The sequence below is a fragment of the Mytilus trossulus genome, chromosome 3 (assembly GCF_036588685.1).
Source record: "Mytilus trossulus isolate FHL-02 chromosome 3, PNRI_Mtr1.1.1.hap1, whole genome shotgun sequence".
NCBI lineage: Eukaryota > Metazoa > Mollusca > Bivalvia > Mytilida > Mytilidae > Mytilus > Mytilus trossulus.
This window is the reverse complement of record NC_086375.1, coordinates 61,876,597-61,904,064: the sequence shown is the minus strand read 5'-3', so window position 1 is coordinate 61,904,064 and position 27,468 is coordinate 61,876,597. Positions and strand designations below refer to the sequence as shown.

Sequence of the window (27,468 nt, the reverse complement as noted above, 5' to 3'; positions counted from 1 at the left end):
GCATTTATAATTTGAATTTATTGAATTTTGACTAAATATGTAGTAGGATGAGATAATCTACTACATATCTTGTCTAAATTCAATAAATTAGAAAACAACATTTGTAATAATTTCTGATAAACTGATAAATGTTTTCTTTAAATGATTAAACATATTATGATTATACTGATGAATACAACTTAAGGAACTCACTTCATATATATTAGTAACATACATTATTGTCCATATGATTCGAATATTTTAGTTTCACACGGATATCTCTACATGTATACCGAAGAGTTTCCAACTTCAAATATATGCAGTGAGGTTTTACATATAAATGCAGGTAAGCTGAGTATGAGTGAATTCTTTTAACTTAAAAAAGATATCAAACAGAAATTAAATAAAAAGTCGTGAATCACAAACCCGAATACTTTTACTAGAAGCTCTAAACTGTAGAGAGTCCTGGTCGCTTATTTTTCTATATACATTGTCCATCTATCTTTTATAGTTTTCTAGATGACAGACAAAAACGCATAATAATAAATGGTAAAAATTGTCATTAAAGGAGCAGTCAATTGATGATTTCGTACATTCATTTATTTGAAGAGCTTGTCTTATTGATAATTTTTTTTATATTTCATGTGTTTATTTACTAGGATGAAATGCAAAAGCCTTATAAAATAGGCAAAAATCAATAGCTCCAATCGGGAGTCGTCCAAAAATTTCGAACATTATTGAAGAAATTGTCTTACTTTTCAGTTTTTGCTGATATTAAGATTCAATCTATCTTTATTTTTTATGATATAAGACAAAATCGCAACCGAATGGATACAAACCCTCATTCACTGGCAATAATTCATATAAGGAGCCGTAGGACGATTTCAGGCATGTAAAATTATTTTTAGTCCTGTTTATCATTTTTGCGATTCATAATTTTTTGAACTTGTTTTTACATGATATTTAAATGGTTGTCTGAAGACAGTATCTTATTTTTCAAACTGAGCTTTGAGATTTATAATGTGTCAAAGATTTTGAATATAACTGTCTGAATTGAAAACCAAAGTTTAATGGAAAAAAATTAACGGTACCAATTTTCTTGCACCAGATGCGCATTTCGACAATACATGTCTCTTCAGTGATGCTCGTGGCCAAAACATTTGAAAGCTTATACTCTCGCGGGGAAAATTCCTATTTTAATATCATGACTATCATACTTCGAATGTCATTTAGAAAAAGTACGTATATAGGAGCCCCCAATCAGTTGTTAAATGTAGATCAGTCATTCGATTCTTAGTATTAAATGTTGGAATATGTAGGCACATTATTCAACTTCTCAACGTAAAACGGTATTGATATCACTACAAAATTAGCCCTTTTACAGAAGGAAATAGGGCTTTAAATAACAAAAAAGCCTGAAACGGTAATTCAGACATGAAACTACACAACCAAGAAAACTAAGGAACTATAATCACTTGTTGGTTGAGGAATATATCATTCTCTTACAGGAAATACAACCTTTACAAAGTATGAATATCCTACAAAAATGACATAATATTTGCTTACTCTTCAAGTTCTTCTCCAGAATCATCAATAACTTCCCATTCTTGTCCCCAGAGAACATCTCTTTGTCTTTTAGGTACAGTTGAAACGTCAGTTCCGTTTCTTAGCATAAACCGGTTACCGTCTGTACAATCACCACATATTCCCTCTGCGTACTGTGAGTAGTTCTTAGGGACATCAAGTTCTATTCTTGACTTCCCATCCCATATAACACGTATGTCACATTCTTCTGAATATATTTCTAGTTCTCTAGTTTCTTTTCGAATGTTTATTCCACAATTTTCGATGTTGTGCGCTAATGATGAAACTTCCAAGTTACCCACCTAAAAAGATTGAATTTGTAAAATCAAAAAGAATTTACAACATAAAGAGACTTTTCATCTATATTCTAAAATAATTGATTAAAAAATACCTTATTACGTAAAACAATGATTTTTAAACACAAAATATGAATAAAAAAGTGAAACGAAATATTCTCTGCTTGCTTTCGGGGATTATAAATATCAATAAGAAATTCTCTCTCTTTTTTAATGATGTTTGTATTAGGGAGCACATTCATAACATCATCCGTTAAAACTTTGGAAATTTAAAAACTATAACATAATGTTTTATTAAAGTTAATATTGAATCTTTTAAAACTCATTTTTTGCGCACCAACATAAATATTCATAGGGGTAAAAAAAGAAGTTTTGCTTTTGATTGGTTACTGGTTTTTATGCACGGTTTCCTATGATCGCCTAATTTAGAATGTGTCTGTATACACGCCTTTGCAGTTTAGCCAGATTGTACTCTTAAACTCTGATTTACATAACATTTTATAAGTACTGCTTATTGTGGAAAGGAATACTTTTACGGAATCGTAAGATTAACATGTTCTTTTTTAACATTTTGACACAAGTTTTAATATCCTACATGAATTCTGGTCAAGGATATTACGTGCAGTCATGAATATTAAATTTAATAAGGACAAAATAATCTAATGTTGGAACGCATCAAAACAGTTTTTTTCTATTAAGAATTTATGTAATGTAATTATCACTGTGTAAAATACTTTAAATTTTTTAAGAGGTACCCCTTGATTTGAAAGTTGATAAATGACTAAAAAAGTAGCTCAAGTACATCGCTGGTGTTTTAATGACTTGCAAGTCAATAAAATATTCACTCAACCAGATAAGTTGTGCATGTTCTAGGCATGTACTGCTTGAAATGGATAGTTAAACAAGGGTGACCGATTTAGTAAGTGATTCGATATACAAAATATCATTTTTATACAATAAGATAGCATCTAAACTAAACTACACGCAATATCTTCATGTACATTAAAGTAAGACATGTACCAAAGCAAAAAGAAGTTATGAATAATGAATACCAACCATGAATACACGATCTTTCATTATTCTAATTTTTTCACCACATATTGTAACGTCCGCCATTTTGGTGTAGGACACCGAGGTTTTTGTTCCTCTACGTTCATTTTTGACTTCAATGTTCCATTTACACTTTTCGTATGGAAATTCCTCTGTGGACCTAGAAAACGTGTATTTACATATTCCTTGGATATCCGATTTGATGTTATTAAAATCGTAATAATGAACATCACCAGATCCAGTACAACGACAACCTGCAATAGAATTGTGAAACACAATAAAAATTCTGGCATACCTTTTAGTTGCTATTACCTGACATACAATCTGATCTTATCAAAGTCCAAATTAATTGATAGACACACATAACTAACAAGACATGACAACTACAGGTGAATCTTAAGAAAATGACAGATATTTTGTTCAAATGAAAGGTGACAAGCTCGAAATCGTTCTTAATTTATGAAGCAAAACTGGATTATTCAGTCTATAATGTAACAACAGATACGGGCATAACCAACAAATCGGAATACAAAGACACTAAGATAGGACAAAAGGACCAACCCTGTAAAAAAAGACAATCAATACAACTAGGGAAAAAAAAGTCAAACAACAAAAAAATCGATCTCCATGGGAATATCAAAATAGAGAGTCCTTTCTACAATGACAAAAATAAAAGATCAAACAAATCAAACGAAAGGCAAGTAACTGTCATATTCCTGGCTTGGTACAGGCATCTCGTATCTTTTTTTCGACAATTATAGTATACAGTTTTTTGTATGAAACAGGAACAACTCTATCTTGAAGAAGTCATATATTGCTGTTATATCATATATATTTCAGGTACTTATTCTTCTTGAACAAATCTGACGCGTCAATGGATCATTGATTATTCAACGAATTTATATCATAAAATATTGGTAGTTGATGTATAATTTCTCACCATAGGTGTATTCAGCCCATTAGTAAGTGCTAGAGTAATGTCATGATTATTCTTAGTTACCATTCATAACTATAGAAATCATTTAGGTAAATGGAGTTTAAACGGTATACGGGCGTGGCTAAGCTATAACGTCTTATTATAACAAAACAAGAATGTGTCCAAAGTACACGGATGCCCCACTCGCACTATCATTTCCCATGTTCAATGGACTTTGAAAGTTGGTAAAAAATATAATAAGGCATTAAAATTAGAGAGATCATATCATAGGGAACATGTGTACTAAGTTTCAAGTTGATTGGACTTCAGCTTCATCAAAAACTATCTTGACCAAAAACTTTAACCTGAAACTCGCACTTTCATTTTCTAAGTTTAGTGGACCGTAAATTTGGGGTCAAAAGTTTAATTTGGCTTTGAAATTAGAAAGATCATATCATAAATAACATGTGTACTAAGTATCAAGTTGATTGGACTTAAGCTTCATCAAAAACTACCTTGACCAAAAACTTTAACCTGAAGCGGGACAGACGGACGAACGAACGGACGGACGAACGAACAGACGAACGGACGCATAGACCAGAAAACATAATGCCCCTCTACTATCGTAGGTGGGGGCATACAAAAATCACACTTCATATATTCAGGTGTTTATAATTCATTTTTTTTTCAAAAAATATATATGGATTACCTATTTAATTACACACATCATTGATAACGCATTTTGAGTTTTCTAGGGTAGTGGGTAGCGATGCCCGGGTATAATTAAAAAAACAGGCCAGTGATAAGTGTTCATTTTGTAGACGTATCATTACCCAAATCGGACCCGGGGAAAACCTTAGCCGGGATACAATTTAATAACATCCTAGGAATTTATATTTCTTACCTGAACCACTTTTTCTACGTTTATTTCTCCTTTCTTTCCTTATCCTTCTTAATTCAATCTTTCGATCTTCCCTGTTCTTTCCAACTGAAATATATCAATGCCCACAAAATCAGGATAGCAAAAAAATATATTTCAAAAAGCATAGGAAAATGCCTATACGGTCATTTTTATAAAATTCCTGTTACCAAATCTTTTAATTCTTCGAAAAAACTAAGGATTTTCTTATCCCAGGCACAGATTACCGTAGCCGTATTTGGCACAACATTTTGGAATTTTTGATCCTCAATGCTCTTCAACTTTGTACTTGTTTGGCTTTATAAATATTTTGATATGAGCGTCACTGATGAGTATTATATAAGCGAAACGCGCATCTGGCGTACTAAATTATAATCCTGGTACCTTTGATAAATATGTTCACCCCTGGGTCGATGCCTCTGCTGGTAGACGTTTCGACCCCGACGGTGGTACCAGCTTTAAAGTCAACTCTTAAGCGATTAAGTGTTGACAGGAATATCAATAATGTGGTCATTTTTATAAATTTGCTGATTTTTCGAAAAACTACGGATTGTCGTATCCCAGGCATAGATTACCTTAGCCGTTCTTAGCACAACTTTTTGGAATTTTGGATCCTTAATGCTCTTTAACTTTGTACTTTTGCCTTTACCAATATTTTGATATGAGCGTCACTGATGAGTCTAATATAGAAATTATAATCCTGGTACCTTTGATTATTATTATTGGGTGCTCAGTTTGAAGACTGTCATTTATCTAGAATAGGTATACAATGGATGCTGTGCTATTTGTATATTCTTATCTTTATTGCAAGAAGTATTGGAAAGTGTCAAACACATCACCTAATTTCAGAAAATGAACTTCCACAAGCACGAAAACAGTCCCCTTTATAGAGTGTTTACAATAAAATACCAAACATATCATTCAAAACAGGAGTAAAACCATAACCATTTCCAATGTGTTAATTCAAACATATTTTTACAAGGAAATGAAAGATCTTTACAGAGGGATTAAAAAAATACAGAACTTCCAAAAAAATTAAATAAACAAGAATGTGTTCATAATACACGGATGTCCCATCCGCACTATCATTTTCTATATTCAATAGTCTATGAAAATGGGTAAAAACCTCTGATTTCACATTAAAATTAAATTAGAAAGAGCATACCATAAAAAACATCTGTACTAAGTTTGAAGTTGATTGGACTTTAACCTCATCAAAAACTACCTCGACGAAAAACTTTAACCTGAAGCTGATATTATTTTAATGTATTTCTGTAATAATATTTATAAGAATTAAAAGAGTACATACCACATGTATATCTGACAACAAGATACGTAGAGGTGTTTGGACATGGATCACCAAAAAATGCTTTGTTTGCTTTTAGTCTACATCGTTTTCTCTCATCACATTTCTTCTGAACAATTGCCTCGGCATCCTCTTTCAAACAACCTGTTGTTTGAGCGCTTCCGTCATTACACGTATCTTTGTCAGCTCGACCATAAAATGCACTCAAGATCTTAATACGCCTTCTGCCTCTACACCTTATAACCATTCTCTTATTATAACAGGCAGTTTTACTTTTTTCTGTAATATATGTTTGATTTAAACAAAAAGAATAATTCATTAAATTGGACTACCTGAAAATATTGCATCAATAATGATAGTCTTATTATCACATCAAAAACGAGTAAATCACAACTAAACCGAAGCAACAGTAGTAAAACGAGGTTCGGTAGATGTCAACACGAAAGCTACTGATACATACCACAATGTTTCAACTAAGTTACACAAGATTTTTTTTAAATGAAGTAGAATCACTGAGCACTTGTATGTTGGATTATAATGCCTAACACATTTTAATTTTTTTCCAATTTTGTTTGACCAGAGAATTATGCTCACCGTCATCATGTTCATATCATATTTTTGTAAGGAATATAGCTAACGACCAAAGGTGTAATAAATTTATTAAAGTCAAAATCCTATATTCCTTTTTTTAGTTACGGCTTATCAACATATACTATTAAAATGCGCATTTAACTAGCATTCCCTATACAGAATATAAACTAAGGGTCTACGTATAGATGTACCAACTAGAACGATGAAGAACAGCATTGTACAAATACATCATTGATTTTTCAGATTTATGCATATTGCTTATTTGTATGAATTGAAACGCAAAATCAAAAAGAAAGAAATGAATAGTTCCATGATGTTTCGTCATATGTTTACTTAACACCGGCAGTGATTGTGCGATTGAATTAGCTGTTTCAAAGTATCACCCCACTATCCAGTATTTCCCGAGTACTGACCTAAAAGTATGGACATTTAAAAAATGATACAGTAGAAAAATCAAGTAGTTAATTAATGTATTTCCGCCCAACAAAGCTTTGATTCCTTGTTTGATTTCCATTTTTGTGCCTTTGGTTGTATTAGCTCTCTAACGTTTGTATTTAGTTTTGATATTAAAATATGTTAGCTTTCTACTTCACTGAAAACCCATTAATTTACAGAAGCTGTTTAGTTAAACTGGTACCGGAAATATTTTTTGTTTAATGAGCAAATATGTAGAATCTTCTTTTTATGGAATTCAATGTCAATGAAGAAACATGAAAATGGAACGTCCTATTTGACCACCTTATTAACTGTGAATGCATTTATAAATTTTTTTTCAATCCAACTGAATGTTTTTCACTCCAATTGATGAACATGTCAGTACTGAGTTCTGTTGCATTTTGATAAACACATTTTGTATGGTCTATAAAGTCATGCAAACACTGATCTGATAAACATAATCGATGTTCACTCAAGCTCATTCATATTTGCATAATCGTCTTCTAATACATCTCTTACCTTGCAAACAACTAAATGAAAAATACATATTAAAATATACTTTTAATAAGTAGTGAATTGCATAAAATGAAACGTTTTAATTTAAAAATCAATGTGATATTACCTTTAACATTTCTTGGTTCTTTTTCTGGTTTTGCGCCTGGAATAAAATCATTTATACACCCTTTAGATCAATTCGCAAAAGTACTGGATTTTTCTTTCATTTAAAAACCATACGTTGATGAGAAATAACTCTTTTTTGCAAGTTCGTTTCAATGAATTTCAAAACATAGCTGATATTGGAAAGTGTTTTTTTTTCAGTTTAAACAAAAATGAATTATTCTAATATAGTCTTTTCATATTATAAACCGTAAATATGTTTATCACATAAAGATATATGTTTGTAAAAATAACTTAGTAAACAACCAAAATGCAGTTCAATTTTCTTTAGCTGCAATTGGAAACAAATTTCAATTGACATATTTCAGTTAAACAACACATCAATAATTAAAGAAAATGTTGACAAGTACATATGGTATACGTTACATTGGATGTTAGTTTCTGAGAACATTTTGTTGAAAAAAACAATTTTCTGGATTGATTGATTGATTGTTGGTTGCTTTACGTCCCAATTTTCTGGAGAAACGAGGACAATGCGGATACCTCAAAACACAAAAGTTAAACTTTAAGAATTAATTCAAATTTGAAAACAGTGGTCAAAGTTGTTCTCCAAACGGAATTAGTTTTGGCACACTTTTACAAATCATGTCAATGATTTTCACCATAAATTGTAAACATTATGCTTTACTTAGTCTAGAAAATAATCTAATGACATATAAAAAAAGTATAAGAAAGCAAAAAGAATCCAATGTAAATTCAACTAAAGAAAGGGAGCTCATAATCTCAAGAAAGAGAATGTTAATAACTGGTACATTCATGGCTTGCTACAAGAGAAACAAGATGAGTAGTTGTTTTTGCAAGTTTAACCTTGTATTTCAGTTGTTTATGGTTCCGTCATATTGACAAAAATAACAAATTACTCTTTAAATACTAAAATTTCAAAATATTTCTGTCTTTAACCGTCAGAAAAAAAAGTGAAAAATTCAACTTTATTTTTTCATTTGAATTATAAACTATCTTAAACATGAAGGACATAAAATTCATTTTACAAATTAATTCACAGTATGTTTTGCCTGTTGAAAAGGGAAACCTGACGGTAACCTGAAGGATATGTATATGTTTACATAATAAGGACTAAATACTGTTGATATCAGAGCAACAATGTTATTTTTGTACTTACTATTTCTTTTAACTTTTAAATATAAAACTGGACTATTAACTTAAATATTTCTGTTTATAAAGATATTTCTGTCATAAAGTCAGGTACATCTTGCAAGTAAGTTACGTTCTTGATGGGTAATTGTAATAGAAAATATTACTTCTTTGACAAACGTGTTTCAATCCATTCAACTTCATTTGAGTTTAAACTCCTATATGGCGGACAATTACAAATTGGCTAAAATAAAATAAAAAAGATGCAAAGCAGATAATGTTAGTTATTCGTTCAATTGATATCATTTTGATAACTAAGCTCTTCTACATAAAATGTCTAATTAGCTTCTAACAAAAATAAATATTGTAAAAGCTTACCTTTACAGTCTAAAACAAAATGATATGTGACAAATTAATTTTTAGTATAGTATTGAAACATAATATTACAAGACTAAATGTGTATACCTTTACCTTAATCACATGACAAACAAGACAATACCTCTACATATACTGGAATTTCACATTTCGTATAGTTAATTACAAATCAGAAACCTTCGAAAATCAATTTCGAAGCCTCATTTATATGAAAACGTAAATTCATATTCAATTGAATTCCTATAAACTTTTAGGAACTTCATTGATTAAAACGAATTTGGGGAAACCGTGTAATATTAATTCAGGGAGCTTGGTTTGTTTAATATTAATACAATGTTTCAAGCCGTATGTAGTAGATTAAGTTTTCTTTAAAAAGACGAAACGGTGTTGTTTATAATTATCTTATATTTTTAACAAACATAATTATATTCTTTCAAGCTTTTAGACAAAATATGTATTAGAAACGTTGACATTTACTCTAAATGAAAAATATAACAACAACTGCGAATGATTTACTCTATGAATTATAACTTTTAACTTTACAAAAATTGATAGTTGGGAGGAAAACTGTGTTGCACATTGTGCTTGTAACCCCGTATATTTCTGATAAGGTCACGGGCGCATTCTGTTACTTATATCATCACTCCAAGTTTTTGGTGGTGTTCGTGTGGCTTATTTTTTAGTTTTCTATGTTGTGTCATGTGTTCTACTGTTTGTTTGTCCTTTTTCATTTTTAGCCATGGTGTTGTCAGTTTATTTTCGATTTATGAGTTTGACTGTCCCTCTGGTATCTTTTGCCCCTCTTTTTTATTTGTAGGAATATCATGGGTTTACAGGGAACATATGTTGAAAGTGTATATTAAAACTTATGATAGCGGTTGTGTTTTATTTTAATACACGGTTGGTATCAGTGATGCTTTCCTTTTTAAAAAAGTAGGTTTCTTATATTGAAGATTTGATTACTTTAATAATCAGCCACAAGTTTAATTCAACATTATATGAATAACACATAGCTGAGAGGGTGATAGAGCAGATTGGTACCCCGAGATAACATTGTCAACCGCGGCGAAGCTAAGTATTGTTTAATTTATTATACTGAATGTCCTATCATTATTGTCTTTTAAGGATTAATTCTATTTTCTTAACTTATTTTCTTTGACGTCACGTGATTGAGAACGTTACAGGTACTAGAAAAGACAACAAAAGATCGGCAGGTTATTATATTTTTTTAATTTGACAGTCAAATAATAAAAAAAATAAGCATTATATTTAATTACTTGATGTTAATACAATTCATTGTCCTTCAAATAAATGATTTCTGATTGGTCTGGACAGAAAGATTAACAAAATATTCACCCGCTCAGCCATGTGACAGAGTAAATAAACATCCTCGTGTTAGTCAATCAAAATTTGGCATTGTAACGTTCAGTATAATAATTTCAGTTAATCAGAAACATAAATTCGTTACACAGCTATTAACCTGATACGATATATACGAGGACATACAATTCAATATGGGATCAAAGGTTCACACAAATCTCATATGTAATTTACTGACTAAGTTTATATAGTATTAGTATAGCACACTATCAAACATAATTTATCTAGAGTTAATCATTTGTCTAATCAACAAACTGTTTCATGTCCTTTTCTATATTGCACTGGAATGTGAGTTTCAAATTCTATGAAAATAAGTTAATTATCCAGTCATTCATGTGCTGTCCTTTATAACGTCTAAAACGTCGTTTTAAAATGTGTCTTATTTTACTTTATACGATTTTGGTTATTTTACAGTTAAAAGTATAATATTTATTGACCTACGTAGATGCAACCCCGATTGTGAATATTTATCTTAGCTTTTTGTGTAGATGTTTATAAGAATAGACGCATCGTTGGCGTATTTTTTTAAAATTTCAAATCAAGCAACTTACGTATAACATTTAAAGACTTGAACTAAACGATTCATATATAAGTAGAACAAAATGAATTACAGGATGTTATTTTGAAATCAAGCAACATTTATATAATTTTATAACTAATATATACCTTTAATACGATATGTGACTTTAAATTTTCCAGAACATTTATTTCTAACTCTAACGTCATTCTGCTTCCTTCTTAATCTGTATTCTTTCTTTTTACATGAACCTTCCAAAAGCTCAACTCTTACAACTCTTTCAAGATCTGATGCTTGAACTTTACAAGATTTCCACCCTTTAGTTTCAGCTGTACAGTCAACTGTTACGTCTTTTTTGCAAGATGCAGGAAGAGCTGTAAATAAACATATAACAGATCATTCAGCACTATGTATGAAAACATCTGACATCTATTAAAGTTATAGTTTACACATTGTTTTGTCTATTATGGTAGTTATACATTATATTTGTATGAGTATGTCAAATGGTTAAGTGAAAGAAGTTAAACTTTTAGAAATACTATTACTAGTATATTAAACCCTGCATATGTACGGACATATATACATACTTGGTTCCTCTTCCTCTTCCTCTTGTGTTGGTGTTTCAGTTAGAGGTTCAGGTTCAGGTTCAGGTTCTGTAAATGTTTAAATATTTAATTTATATTTATATTATGGTACATTTAGATCAAATTTATAACGAGACAAAAATGAACGTAACCATCAATATTATTGTTAACTACAACTCCCAACAATTAAAAGTTATCATCAGACAAAAAACTATTCGGAGTTTCTATTATAGATGAAAACAAGAAACAATCAATGCTACAAAAGATGTAAATTTTATCTTTAAGCTCGATGTCGCGGAAACCCAATTAATATTTTCGCAATTAATTAACAGTAATCTATAAGTGTATAACCGCTTGTAAGCTGCTTTATAAGTACTCAACAAAGTACACATTTTAAAAAGCGTGTGTGCAGTTGCAAAAATGAATGACTGAGACTTGATAAAATGGTCACAATAAAAAATCAAAACAGAATGGGAATGTTAACTTTACAACTTTTCAAGGCAACATATTGTGATATTTAAGAATTTAATGCTTCTTGTCAATTGGTTTGGAGTGTAATAGCGTTGACCAAAGTACATTGTCTAAAATAAGTGCCTGGTCAATGCTTTTACAACCTATACTCCTATCTGACCAAAAAGTGCACAATTGCTAAAATCTAAAGAAATCCGAAGCTAATAATGTTATAATGCAGGACTTATTAAATCAATTGACAACATGTTGATTACTAGTTTCTTCTCCATAAGGTCTCTTATTAGGTTCGAACAAAATCAAAAAGTGTTAAATTTATAGCTTACCTTCACAGTCTGCAAACAAAAAAGATAAGACACATGATAATTGATAAGACAAAAGTTAACCGATAAGACACATGCTAACTGACAAGACACATGTCAACTTATAAAACACATGTTAAGACGCAGATATTGTTCGAAGAACAATGGGAGAATGTTCTGAATATTTGAGACGTTTTCCTTTATATAATCGGGCCATCACTTTAAAATCAACATGTTAAGATAAACGTTTACGTATAATGATCAAAATAACAACATTTTACAAATATTTATATATTTCATACAACGAATAAACCCACCACTTTTGATAGTCGGAAAGATAAACACGCTACAGAGTAGTCTTTTGTGAACGTTTATATCTTATTATGTCACTGACACACTGTGTAACAAAGATTATCCTACATATCATTCATTTGTAGAAATATCATTGGTTTATAGTAAACATATGGTGACAGTGTGCATTAAATACTGATTAAGCTTGGCTTTTTAAAAAATCACATTTTAACAGCAGAGCTACTTTCCTTTATCAAAACAAAATAAATGATAATACAGAAAAATATCCGCAGACACATGGTTCATGGCTGCGTTGATAAAATATTCTAAACTATGTGCATATAAATGACATATATAATTATCAGTCTTTTTTCGTTTTTTAAAAAGATATCTATCTCTGTCTCAAAATAAATCATTCTTGATAAAACTTCACTGATAATGTAAGATTGCTTTCATTTAAATTAACACAATCGTGAAAGAACAAATTGAAAATTTGACTTTGTTATTTAAATAAACATGGAATGCAAGTTTAAAAACTCAACCTAATCAAGTTTTTTTTTATTTGTTGCGAATATATTCCAATGGAAACAGAAGGTTGCTTGATTAAAGTCATAATAAACGAGTGACCGTTGAAAAATAATGTTATTCGAATTCTTGAACTAATGCATACAAACATCATAAACTTAGTCGTCTGTGCACGATTTTATCATTTGTTTTGGCTTAATTCCGTATAATCGTAATTTTTTTCAATCGGTCACTGTTGTTGATAAAATATGACAGGTAATTAAAGTTCGTGATTTGAAGCCGAAGTTTAATGAGTGTCACCTGTTTGTCAACAATAAACCAAAAATGTATGGATATTGAGCACGTGTTTAACATGTACAATCAGATAATAGTTTATTTTAAGGACATCCATGCTTATTTCGATCACCGGATGTTTACGTGATAGGTCACACTGAGGTCACCTAGCATACGGAAAATATGTCGGGGAATTGCTTCCTGGAGGAGGCAATAATAACAAAAGTAAACTTCTTCTAAATATGAACATATTAAAGAATTTTCTTCAGAAAAAAGTATATGTACATAATTTTTATAATGAAAACTATCAATTGAGTTATAAAAAAAACATATGCATATTTTTTTTTAATTTAAGGTTTCTTATGACTTTAAACAAAACCCAAATAATAAGAAATTTGGATTTGTGCTTAATTAGTGTCTTGATTTGATACATGCATACAAATAATCTTAAAACTAATATTTACCTTTAATACTATAAGTGACTTTGAATTTTCCAGAACATTTATTTTGAACTTGAACGGCATTCTTCTTTTTTATTAATCTGTATTCGTTATCATTACATGAACCCTCTATAGGCTCAATGACTCTAACTCTCTTCAGATCCGATGCTACGACTTTACAAGACTTCCATTTTCTGCTCTTAGCTGTACATTCAACAATTATGTCTTTTTTGCAAGATGCAGGAACAGCTGTAAATAAAGGCGAGTATTATTTACTAATGTTCAATTAACGCTATTCGAAAAAAAGAGAAACATCAAGGTCTCAACTTAAACACGAGGAAATAAGAGAAGCAGTGTTCTTCTACATCATATATACCATTAAGATCTAATACAAAATTCATTTGAAAAAATATGGAGTCAGACCAAGTAAAATATTTCGTATACACAAGTGAGTAAATATATAGTTGATTGATACTTAGCATGTACAGAAATATATACATACTGGGTTCCTCTTCATTTAGCGGTGATGCTTGATCCTCTTGATTAGGTTTTTCTGTAAAAGTTGAAAAAGTTATTAAGCTTTATGTAAATTATAACGAGACAAAAACAATTAATTATGCAACTTACTTTTGTCAATTTGAAGAAAGATATTTTTTCTTCATAAAATCAGTTTTCAAATTAAATCAAAATTGTTTATAAATAAAACAAAGATACCAGATACATGATTTGTATTTTGTTAAAAAGTCTCAGAATTAATTAAATTTTCTTTTAATTATGGAACGCAAAACACAAATGCCAAATAGCAATATTTGAGGAAGATTTATTGTAGTCTTTCATTTTTAATGGTAAAATAGCAATACACAATCAGTCTAGTTCTTCGATTAATTCTGCAAATTGTGAGACAAATTTGCAAATAAAATATGAAAGACTAAATAAAAATGAGAATTGAAATTAAATTGTTAAAAAGACGACATCTCTACCAAATAGTAAGAAACAACCCTAGGCAACCCATGGGTCTTCAACGAAGAAATCCAACACACAGAGGCGTGCCTCATATTGCCCTTAAACTGAATGAGTACTAAAAGTATTCTATATTGATAAGAATCAGATATTGTTTTAAATAAAACATCATATATTCAGTTATTCCCACGGGGAGATAACCTCAAATATTACTCTTTTGAATACAGACTTTTTGAAAGCAAAAAAATATTATCTCCCCATGGAAACTTGCTACAAACATATTGCAATTTTACACATATTTTACTGAATATGAAATGTGTTAATTCACATTATGTCTGATTCTTATGAATATAGAATACTTTTAGAAAGAAAAACTATATGAAAGCTTAGTTTGGACATGTTTATAGCAATTCAAAATAATAACAGTTCTTTCAGCATGGAAATTACTTTAATATACCTATACAAACTGATAAACTGATTGTGTCACAACATCTTTAAAGTGGAGTTAAAGTCTTAAAGGATTGTAAGTATGTTTTTTTTTATCACCCTGCACTTTCATGACTTGGCTGTGGTTTTCTGCAGCAGTAAGTTCAAATTTCTGACCAGTTAAACAATTTGATTTTATGAAACAAATTGCAATTTGGTCAGAATTTTGAATAAGTTGCAATAGGTGGAGATCAACACTAACAGTCAAGTCACTGTAAGAAACAATAATTATTTGGTTGTGTTCGATTTAAATGTTCTAATAAGCTTTAAAAAGAGAAAATGTAGTTTACAGTCTTAACAGATGAGAACACTACCAACATAAATATTGAATTAGATTTCAAAGTGTCGTTTTGTCGTAAATAAGTTAAAAAAAAACACGTTTTCCAATATAAGGAACGTACAGAACGTCAGATGCAAAAATGGTCTAAATAACATAACTTTGAAACGTACCTATACATTTGGAAGGATCATCAATATCTTGTTCAAATCCTTCAACACACATGCATTTCATAGTTCCGTCTTCCATTCTACACTCTTGTTTTTCCCCAGTGCATTTAACATCAGTTTTTTCGATAAGAGCTTGTTCACCATCTTTATCAACACATTGCTGATAATTACCACATTCAGATTGATATGGATATGTGTCACCAACCTGTAACAACGAAGTAGCAATGCAGTAATTTACATTTATTTAAACATGCTCAATATTCTTTATCCTGAGAGGTATAACTCTTTTTTTTTTAAATTCAGAGATCTTTATCTTTCAATGATTTTGGAGAAGATCGTCAACATGATGATACGAGATAAGTTTGTGATAACCAAACCCGAACATTTGCTACCTATCAATTGGTTGGTTTTGAAGGCTAGTCGGTTGAATGCAGAATTAGAAACCCTTTGAAGTGAAAACCCCGTTGACGAAACGGAATATGAAAGAAGCATATAGGACTTTTGTCTTTTAATGTTAATTTATTTATATTTTACATCTAGACTGATTTAACACTTACAAACACATTCACATTGCGTGTGTCTATATCAATGGAACAAGCCCTACATTCAGCTAAATCTACACAGCTGTCATCTTTTTCAACTTTTCCAGATGCACATGTGCACCCTTTATATGGAGCTGTGGAACATTCGGAACTTTTATCTGCCTCAGTATCCATACAACTCGGAATACAGGTAACTTTGTCAGATTCCACAAATGTTGTATCGCATTTCAAAGCTGGAATAAAGCCATTAAATATAATACTATTGATAATTTATTCCACAATTTTTGTTTCCGTTTTTTTTTAAATACGATTTGTAATAATTCATCTTTATAATAACGTGCTATGGACATTTTTATTCTGTACAATTGCACGATTTATTAAAGCATGTACGCTTATACGACTTACGATTTGCTTAATTATTTCGGAGTTTATGCAATTATTTTAGTTTATATCGTTAAGTTTATTGTCTCTTTCTTATCGATCAGATTTCATAATATTTTTTTTATCACATGTAAGAGCTAAAAAAGAACATTTAATCAAATATATACTTTTGGCGTCGTTTTTTTTGGTTTGAGTTTGACATTAAACAAATTATCATTTTTCTAAATCGATATCTATTTAAGCGTTTTACTAGTAAAATTAACATCCCGTACAAAAATTACATCCGGCATTTCTGCGCATTATAAGCAACGCATTACAACAATATTTAAAACCTTATCTGTTAAAGGATTTATCAAGCTTTTGCTCAGTTTTACTTTCATGCATTCAAGCCACATTCTCTGCAATAGATTTTCTATTGAGATTCACTTAACTTGTATCACTAACAAATCTACCCATTTTGTATATTATCATATTTATCAAATAAAACTACTTAACTTAAAACGCTTGTGCACACGGTTGACCATCATCATTCAGTAGTTTTAAAGAATAAATCATACTATGTTAAAAATTACTCTCAAAAAGAATCAAGTGTTAAAAATGCTTTGTTTGAAGTAATATGCTGTTTTGTCTAGAAAAAAAATACTTATTTTGTTCAATTAAAAAGACGACAATAAATAGTCAATAACAACGAAGCACTTTATAAAATATTGGGCATGTGCTATTTTGGGTTTATCTCCATAAAGAATGCTAAAAACAAATACTTAAATTCAAAACCTCAATGAAAGTATATACTACAGGAACAAATTGACAAAAGAAACCGTTACTCATCGTATTGAATAATTTGCTATAATATAAAGAGTTTCATAGTCTTTCTGTATTCCTGGGAGTTAAATGTTTTTTATTTTCCTTTTATGTAATATTCTCATAAGGAATGTTTTTTGAAAGTTATTTTTTTAATAAACTTTGCTATATATGATAATGAGTGTTTAATATACCATCCAGAAATAGAGATCAGCATATACAGAAATTAAAGACAAAAAGGTCCATTAAACAAAATTAGGAATAATGCAGTTAATATCAAACTTACGACAATTTGTAAGTTCTCTCCACTTCACAAGATCAATTCTTATTTCAGACTGGCTAGCAGTATAAACAGCATCTTCAAGTATTTGACAGTGTAAATTTAAGTCGAGGTTTTCACAGACATCAAATACACAGCTTCCATAATAACCCGACAGGTCAAAACCTTCGTCAAAAGCTTCTTTGAATAGACCATTTTTAGAATTGAGCAGTCCACACTTATCCATTTTTTCAGCTTCTTTTGTTGCTTTGTCAGGACACGTAGCCAGAGGTTGTTCATCTTGACAACTTAAATAAACATAGCTTTCATTTAAGTTACTTTTGACTATTTTTCCTTGATATATTTATATAAATGAATATCAATTTCAATGCGAAACAAAATAAAACTAGCAGTGTCTTAGTTATTTATTTAAGTAATTGATGTCAAATATTGCAAAAAAGGTCTTACAAATTTTAAAAACAACCATGATCAATTGACCTTCATTGGTATAAAATTAAATAAAAACGTTTTTTTTCAGCGTACTTGCTACGTCATATTTGCTGTAGTTTGTTTCTTATTTCAACTGGACAATTTATATGCTCCACTGAGGGGCATTATGTGTTTTGGTCAATGCGTTCGTTCATCCATCCATTCATTCGTCTGTTCGTTCGTCTGTTCCAGTTCAGGGGTTGAAGTCATAAAACCTTGCTCAGTGTTCGGAGCACAAAAATCATGCTCGAAACATGAAATCATCCATCATTTTGATTGGTTGTTTCTCGAGTCTGAGTACAAAAATCATGCTCGAAAGTTTTATGACTGCAAGTCCTGGTTAAAATGTTTGGTTAAGGTAGTTTTTGGTGAAGTTGAAGTTTTATCAACTTGAAATTTATTTCACGTGTTCCCGATAGCATGATATTTCTAATTAGAATGCCAAAATTTGAGTTTGGACTCCAATTTTATTTAACATAAACAATGATAGTGCAAGTTTGTCATTCATGGTCTATTGACACATTCTTGTTTGTAAATAAAAGAGACATATCATGTTACTATCATGACTTCTATAACCTTCTGCAGTTTGGGTGCTTATTTGCTTATCTTTTTAGTCTATAATGTAAAGTTTCAGAAAACAAACTCATAAAGAATAGCATGAGGCGTGATCTCAGTTATTTACCCATACATTTTATATGTTGACTACTTTCCAGATGTTGTGAAGCTAGTCCATTTTCTGTAAAAATGTCATAATAACTAAATTGTTATTGTCTCGCAGATTATTATTATACTAGAAGTTCTTGAATATAATATTAAGAGTGTTTATTGAGCAAAAGCTAATTAACTGCGTACACAAAAATATCAAGATATGGAGGACTTTTATAGAAATGCTATTGGAAAATCGCTTTACCTTATTCTGTTATTAAGAATTAACATGCAAATGAAAAATTTCGGAAGAAAGTTTAAAAAAAAATTATGACTGCTTTTTTCAGAATATTTTTTGAAATTCAGGAAGTTCAACATAAAACGAATAAACCTTAGATGACTTCTTAACATTTTTCGATCTCTTTTTGTGTTTTGTTGCTGTTTATTTCTAGGATCTTAAAAGGGTCCGTCCGGTTTTTTTAATCATCGAAACTAAATAGTTTTTATTAAACTAAAAACATCTTTTCATCTTCACTTTCATTGGATCAACAAACTCTCATACAAGTCTTTTTAACACATTGAGATTGATTTGCCATTTAATGATCAGTTGTAAATGTGATGTTTGTTTTTGATGGAACAAAAATGTAAGAAAAGGGGAAAGAAATATAAAACTTGACATGTTTAGTCAATATCTGAAACTGATCATAAGAGTTGTTATTCTTTCAGGTTTGGTTTAGAATATTGCTTTTTACCAGATGTTGATCCGAACTATACAGTATGGCGTTTGGTGTAAGAAATTAATATTCTCAGCATAGACACCAGGCCTAAATTTGTATATACGCCAGACGCGCGTTTTGTTTACAAAAGACACAAGCTCGAATTCAAAAATGTTTAAAAGGCCAAATAAAGTACGAAGTTGTTTAGAACATCGGTAAACTAATGTTGCCTATAAAATATAAACTTAAATACACCCTACGTGATGTTTTACATTTCTTTGCGTGAAGGCTTGATTGTAATTTGAAGGCGTTACTAGTTTTTCATTTCCATAATTTTTGAAATATGTGAAAAACTTACCTTTCACCTGGTGATTTCCATTTTTGCCCTAATCGATAATGCAGTACACGTGGTTTAGCAAGATTTCCGTCACCGTCCATATAGTCATCTTCTTTATCGCTGTTGCAATTTCCACACATTCCAGTAACACGACCACTGTATGTACTAAATGGAGCTTGAATCATTATTTTATGTCTACCATCATAACTTACATCAATTTCACATTTGGTATGACGTATCACAATAGATCTTTCTTCCCTTGTAATAACTATATTCTCTGCATCAAGATTTTGTGGCACACCGACCATTTGTCCATCAATCTGTTAAATCAAGATATCATTTTTTTTATTGTTTTATTTCTGTGAAAGTTATTTGTAATTTTGTTTCAACATTTTGTGTTTACATTATCTGAAATTTCCGTAAAAGGATATATATCCCATCTCCCAATTTACAAAAACGACACGTTTGCAAGATACGTGAAAATAGAGATGTTGTATAATTGCTAATGAGACAAATATCTACTATAGTTCAAATGAAGTGATAGTAAGCAATTATTAGTATAACTGCATTGCTTTCATGAATGCGGAAAAGCAATATAGTATAGACAGCTATAGAACAGGCAGACATAAAAAACATGAAATAGTTCAATTGAGAAAACTGACGACTTAAAATATCATCAAACAAATACCGAAAATCATCTGATATACATAAACAAATGACAACCACTTAACTACAAATTCTTTACTTGAGACATGCACATTACACATATAGCAGGGTTATGCTTGTCTGTGGTCGCTCCGCCCTCCCTTTATGTGGAAGAGTGGTGTCAGAGGACACAGTACGAACTACATTTAAACAACAGTTGAAAAGGTTACACTCAACAGATACATCGTAACAAAACTGAAAAACATCTAACACAAACACAGACCATACGTCAACGACATTTAAACATCTCTAACAAAAATAACAAAAGAACACAAAGTTAATATCTGAGATAACTTGCAGTTACTGATAAATAGTTCATCTAAATAACAAATAAAACATATATCCTATACAAAGATGTAAAACATTATTCAAGATTGGAGTGGAATGTTTCTCAAAATAGATTGGGATACCAATGGAACATTTCAACGCATAAACCGAAAATTGACTAGTAATTACATTGAAAAACAAAAGTAATACCGACCACATAAAAACAACAGTTTTTAAAACACAAAAGAAAAACTGAAGAAGACGGAGCGTCAAGAACAAAGCAAAGAAAAAACCCAAAAACAACAACGGAGTTTGTCCTGTATGCTCCAGAAGGATAAACTAATCTACTTCACATATGAAATTTGTCATGTTGCTGATCTTAATAAATTACAATATGGTTATAAGTACTATTTGATAGGTCATATTCGAGAAAGTACAATGGCAACGTATTTTAAAACAACAAGTGAAACATATCCGTTGTCATCTAAGAAATATATAATTCCATTTAGAACTCATTTGCGATGGAATCTGAAAATATTTTTGATGCATTTACATTGTGATAGACTTTTGACACATTCATTTATTTTTTGGTTCGACTAAAATATACAATAACCTATACACACTATATTTGCCTTACCTTTCTGCCATGCCATTTTCACCGAATAATTATTTTAGTTGACTTACCATAACGTCACTTCCTTTCAAAATACTATAAACAACGTTTCCAATTGTAAAATCTACCCTCTTGTTATAAGAGACAGGTCTTGAATTACGTTTTTCTGTTGTTGTTTCAACAGTGTAGGCACAAGGATCTGTGGTATCTTTCAGTGCGGACAAAATATATTTACAAACACCCATCACATGAAGCATGGCGCCATCTGTTGTTCGTATATGAGGATCTCCAGCGGATACACATCTACACATTTCTGAAAAAAAGGTCGAACATGGTAATTAAAATCAGCTATACCGGAATATGAAATTTTGTACGTAAGTAGCGCCTACAAAAGTTTCATCAGTGATGCATGACTAAGAAATTAAAAGGCCAAATAAGGAACGCAGTAGAAGTACATTGAGAAAAAACAATCATGGAAAAAAAGTACAGCTAAGACTATGGAATTCATCTCAATTATTTACATCGATTCCAGAGTCGTTCGAACATACAAATAAACTTGAACAGTTATATAGCTTTAAAGCTGCCCGCTTGTTATTTGAATATTGGGGGGTTTGGGTCAGAGAGGTCTTGATCCCGAAATCCTGGGCTTAAGAATATGAAGTCCAGAGGTCCCGAACATAAAGAATTTAAAGTTTGAAGTTGGATTCATAACAAACTGGACATATATATATATATTACAGTTAATTGCTATTAATAAGTATTGCAATATGCATTTTGTTTAAATGAATTATCAGTATTTAGTTCTAAATCAATCCTAATTCTATCTCATTTTGGAATGATAGTTTTTCATATGTGACGTCATGCTGTTTCTAAATTTCATAAATTCAAATGTGGCATAACATTTCTGCCTTTTCGCCATCGTATGTGACGTCACAATTTTTAAAATTACGTTGACGCCTGGACTGATTCGGATGTGTGTCTATTTTGTGATAAACTTGGGTTTAGTTTTCTATAATTAGTTAATATTTCAGTTTCATTATGTATATCTCTTTCATATTCATTTGTTAAAATTAACTGTTTGCAATAGCATTAAGTATTCTATATAATAAGGATGTTCTTATCCCGTGCATAAAAAACAATGCCGTATTTGTCAAAACCTTTTCAACTTTTGATCTTCAGTGTTGTACAACTTTGTACCTTTTTCACGTTCGATCTTTTATATCTAGGCGTTATGTATTCAGGTTTAGTTTTCTGTAATTAGTTAATACTTTAGTTTCTTTGTGTATATCTCTTTCATATTCATTTGATAAAATTTACTGTTTGCAATAGCATGAATTGTTCTATATAATAAGAATGTTCTTATCCCGGGCATAAAAACAATGCCGTATTTTGCGAAACCTTTTCAACTTTTGATCTTCAGTGCTGTACAACTTTGTACTTTTTTCACTTTCGATCTTTTATATCTGGGCGTCACAGGTGAGTCTTGTGTGGACAAAGCGCGTTTTTGGCGTATTGAATTTTAAACCTGATGCTTTTTGTTATCTATTAATCATGTTTTTCCGTGTCTAATATGTTCTCCTATTTATTGGTATTGTAGTCCTGTAATATTATGTTGTCATTTCAATGTTATATTTAACTTTGCCATTAAAGTGCGAGGTTTGGCATGCCTTAAAACCAGGTTCAACCCACCACTTTTATTCCCCTTTAAAAGTGTCCTGTACCAAGTCAGGAAGATGGTCATTGTTATTATATTGTTCGTTTATCTTTGTGTTGCATTTTAACGTTGAGTCGTTTGTGTTTTCTCTTATTTTTGAGATATTGAGATAAGACGTGGCATGGTACTTGTCTATCCCAAATTCATGTATTTGGTTATCATGTTACATTTGTTATTCTCGTGGTGTTTTCTCTGATGATTGGTCTGTTTCTGTGTGTGTTGCGTTTCGGTGTTGTGTCGTTGTTCTCCTCTTATATTTAATGCGTTTCGCTCGGTTTTGGTTTGTTACCCCGATTTTGTTTTTTGTCCATGGATTTATGAGTTTTGAACAGCGGTATACTACTGTTGCCTTTATTATAAATCCCGACATCCCGAAATTAGTAAAAAGACTTCTCGGATCCCGAAAGGATCAATGGCGAAATCCCGAGCTTAAAAACACCCGATTCCGGAGTCCCGATAGATGTCCTAATCCCCCACCCCGACCCCACCACAAATATTGGGATAATTGCAATTAATTGGGTCCTCGGTCTGTTACAAATGTAAAAATGAATGTCGGTCAGCTGTGTCGTTCAGGCATTACCTTGTGTCAGTTGTTTCTTTCGGTATAACAAAACACTTATTGAGTGGATATTTGGTAAATATTAAGTCAACGGACCTCTCGGATACAACTTTTGTTCTCTGCTATGCCTTATGGCAGCAGTTACACCTCAGGGACAATGAACATAATTTTCCACTCATATATATTCACTAGGTATGATGTAGCAAATTTGAAGTTTGTCAAGACATGCAATGTTTCGGCTTTCCTGTTTCTTTATATTTGGGCATTCAATGCAGGCTAATATCAAGCTGAATTTGAATAAGACAAACATGAAGGTTTCTAAGAACTACGTCGAATTCGACTTGGTCTTCAATTTTAACAATTGAAAAAAAAAACAGGCGAGGTAAATAGCTTAGTAGATATTGACTAACGAAATACTGTCTTCATGTGCTGTAATTAATGTGGCAAATCTTCAAGAACTAAACCGATAAATATAAGTGGAACAAACAAAGACTTGATGTTTCGTTATCATCTGTTTGCTGTCAGTTTAGTAAAAACCGGTAATATCAAAATGGTATTAGTTGGACACATTAAGTTTTTAAAGTGGTCTTTTTCATTAATTTTACCTTTGTTTTCACATGTCAACGTAAAATTGTATACCGTATTACATGTACTATACCATGAATACTATTAACCACAAAGTATTTTATTTGTATATTTGTTTCATTTTTAAGTCAGTTGTTTTGTATGTGTGTTATGTATTTTTACACAATTGTGGTTACTGGATTGCCGCTTAATCACGTTAAACAATTATGAACGTTTGGGGTTATATAGATAAAAGAAGATGTGATAGGAGCGTCAATGAAACAACTCTTCATCAAGTAACAATTAATAAAAGTAAACCATTTTAGTTCAAAGTACCTTTTTTTTGTTGACATGACGCCACTATAAACAAACGTCATCAAGGTGAAAGGTGAAGCCATTTATAAAACAAGTTTTAACTCTCAATTTTTGTCAGAAAATTATAAAACCAAGTCAGAATTATCACAGTTTTTTTATTTTTTTATTTCGTACGCTGGTAGACTGAACACCAAATACATATCTCATGTTGTTGTCTATTTCGTTAAATGTAATATTTGACTGCACACACCTTTTCTAAAAATGGATCATGGATTCATGATACTGACATCAGAATATAATTACATTGTATACCATAACTCAAATGAGCACAACGTATGTTTATGTATCTCATGAATTATACATCGTAACTATTTCTGAAATGTTTATATTAAAGGATAAAACTGCTATAAATTTACGTACTTGAGCATTTTTTCTTTGGATCTCCTGTATAGCCTTTTGGACATCTACATTTTCCTTTTCTGAGAACGGCATTTTCCCCGCAATCATTTTCACAGTTTCCGGCTACACGAAATATATATGTTTATAATGATAAGAAGAGTATGAATAAGTAAACTATCAAAACAAGAAACTAAAAGAACACATTGCATACAGTATAACTATGTACTTAAAACTAAAAACGGTAATGATACAACAGACATGTCATAGTTTTGACTAAAATTTGTTCAATTTAAAAATAATGCAAAGCGTTGCCATGAGTTTTAAAAACGAATACAAAATCGCATTGTGCTTAACAAAGAGAAAACGTGTAGCTGCAGATGTATAATCAAGTGAAATATTTCTTTCGAAAATGAAAAAATCCTTATACACAAAGTACATTAGTTTATCAAGGATATCTTGTATGATTATTGCAATCAACTTCTTATATGTATTTACGATGGTAAACAATAATATTAATTCTTACCTTTTGATAAATATGTGACTTGAAATATTGCTCTTCTACAGTTTCCTCTGGTTAAAAACCTGTTTTTTCTTAATTTGCCGACAACTCTACATTTGTTACGACGATTTCTTCTTCTTCTCTGCTCTGCTCTTTTCCTTTTTTTACTTTCTTTTTTGTTTTTCTTTCCTTTTCCTTTCTTGTTTCTTTTATTTGCCTTTTTCTTTCTACTTTTTACAGATACTTCGACATTCATAATTTTTTCAGCACTCTTGATTGTACACACTAAAATCCTTTTGTTCTTTCTATGAGGTTTACAGCGCCTTGATCTAGGATTGACTTTCTCGTTCTTTACACACGCAGCTGGGATTTCTATAAAATGAAAGCACATGTTATTATGAGTTTTCAAACTATTTCAGCAGGTCATACATTAAACCTTGACAAACGCCTTCTTGGTTTCCAAAATAATCCATAATCCAAAACTTGATCCATCAACTATTAATGTAATTTTCAACTTTTGACAGAAATCGATGAAAAAAAGGATTAAAAAATAACTAATTAGGCTAGTTTAATTATTTAGTTAATTTTTAGACAGAAATGCTGATGTCAATAATGCACACTTAGTTTCCAAGCATTATGATAAAAACAACAGTCGTGTACAGCTTTACAATAATCATAAATCCATTAAGTAAAAACAAATCCGGGCTACAAAATAAAACCAAAGGAAACACATCCTAAAACACCTAAAAGAGGAAAACAACATAGCAACAAAAACACCATTATCTAAATTATTTTTACCATCACACTTTTCCCGACCATCTCCACGATAATTAGCTTTGCATTCACATACATAATTGCCCTTTTTGACAACACACCATCCATTTTCATGACACCCTTCATTTTTCCAAACTTCTTCCATCTCACCACCTGGCAAGCACTTCTCTTCAAGTGTACAGTCGTTTTCTCGTCTGATAGCACCAATCTACAGTACAAAAAAAGAAAAAAAGTTGAAAACGAGAAGTTATTTTAGTATAGCATCAACCGTCTTTCATTCCGAATGTTTGACTCACCATTTAGAGATGAAGACAAAATTAGAGAACAATGTGCAGGCGGAAAACTGAACCCAGCCTTAGTACTTGACACAGTTATATTATTAAATATTAATTTGGTAGACCTGCTTCCCGTCATCTCTCCATCTTATAGAATTAATCTACGTTAACAATTTTATGAATTAAAGTTCGTTCATAAGTATGATTAAGTTGATTCTGATATCATTTGTTTATCAACAATATTAGAAAGTAACATTTTTAAACATGGAATTTTAAATTCTTGAGGATTGGGTTGAACTTTCAAAACTAACATTTTGAAAGTACAAAATTCTTTTTATGATGAGAACTGACATTTAATTTCATATCATCATTCAAAGTTTAATAAATGTAAGGATCTTCACTGTATTTCAAACAAATTAAAACTAAAAGTTATGTACGTGATATAAACAGGTGTAAGAAGCCGTTTCAGTTTAAAATATTTTTTTTATATATCATATGCAAATAAAAAAAAAGCAGCTTAGCACATCTATGTAAGCATATGTTTATATTGCGGAAGAGATTATAAACATAGTATTGTAGCTATTGTAGCAATACACATGCATATATGGAGGAATTTTCAAATGTTAAAGCTCAATACAGGTATAATATCATTATGTAAACATATAATTTAGTTTGAAACACAATATTTGTTTTTAAATAAGATAGGCATTACATCTGATA

At 30.8% G+C, this 27,468-nt stretch overlaps 1 protein-coding gene across 1 annotated transcript in view; it reads right to left on the bottom strand.

The window, feature by feature from the left end:
- The window catches only part of LOC134710933 (uncharacterized), a 72,933-nt gene extending 47,116 nt beyond the window's left edge, over positions 1-25,817 (bottom strand). The window contains exons 1-17 of the mRNA XM_063571352.1: positions 25,724-25,817; positions 25,222-25,323; positions 21,721-21,962; positions 20,086-20,384; positions 17,905-18,185; positions 16,452-16,669; positions 15,898-16,099; positions 14,504-14,554; positions 14,026-14,250; positions 12,497-12,505; positions 11,706-11,771; positions 11,268-11,492; positions 7,699-7,734; positions 6,054-6,329; positions 4,730-4,813; positions 2,916-3,163; positions 1,546-1,865 (exon numbers count right to left, since the gene is read on the bottom strand). Coding sequence (XP_063427422.1) covers positions 1,546-1,865; positions 2,916-3,163; positions 4,730-4,813; positions 6,054-6,329; positions 7,699-7,734; positions 11,268-11,492; positions 11,706-11,771; positions 12,497-12,505; positions 14,026-14,250; positions 14,504-14,554; positions 15,898-16,099; positions 16,452-16,669; positions 17,905-18,185; positions 20,086-20,384; positions 21,721-21,960 — 2,780 coding nt within the window. The 5' untranslated portion in view covers positions 21,961-21,962; positions 25,222-25,323; positions 25,724-25,817. The remainder of the gene's footprint in view (positions 1-1,545; positions 1,866-2,915; positions 3,164-4,729; positions 4,814-6,053; positions 6,330-7,698; positions 7,735-11,267; positions 11,493-11,705; positions 11,772-12,496; positions 12,506-14,025; positions 14,251-14,503; positions 14,555-15,897; positions 16,100-16,451; positions 16,670-17,904; positions 18,186-20,085; positions 20,385-21,720; positions 21,963-25,221; positions 25,324-25,723) is intronic.
- Between the last annotated feature and the right edge of the window lie 1,651 nt (positions 25,818-27,468).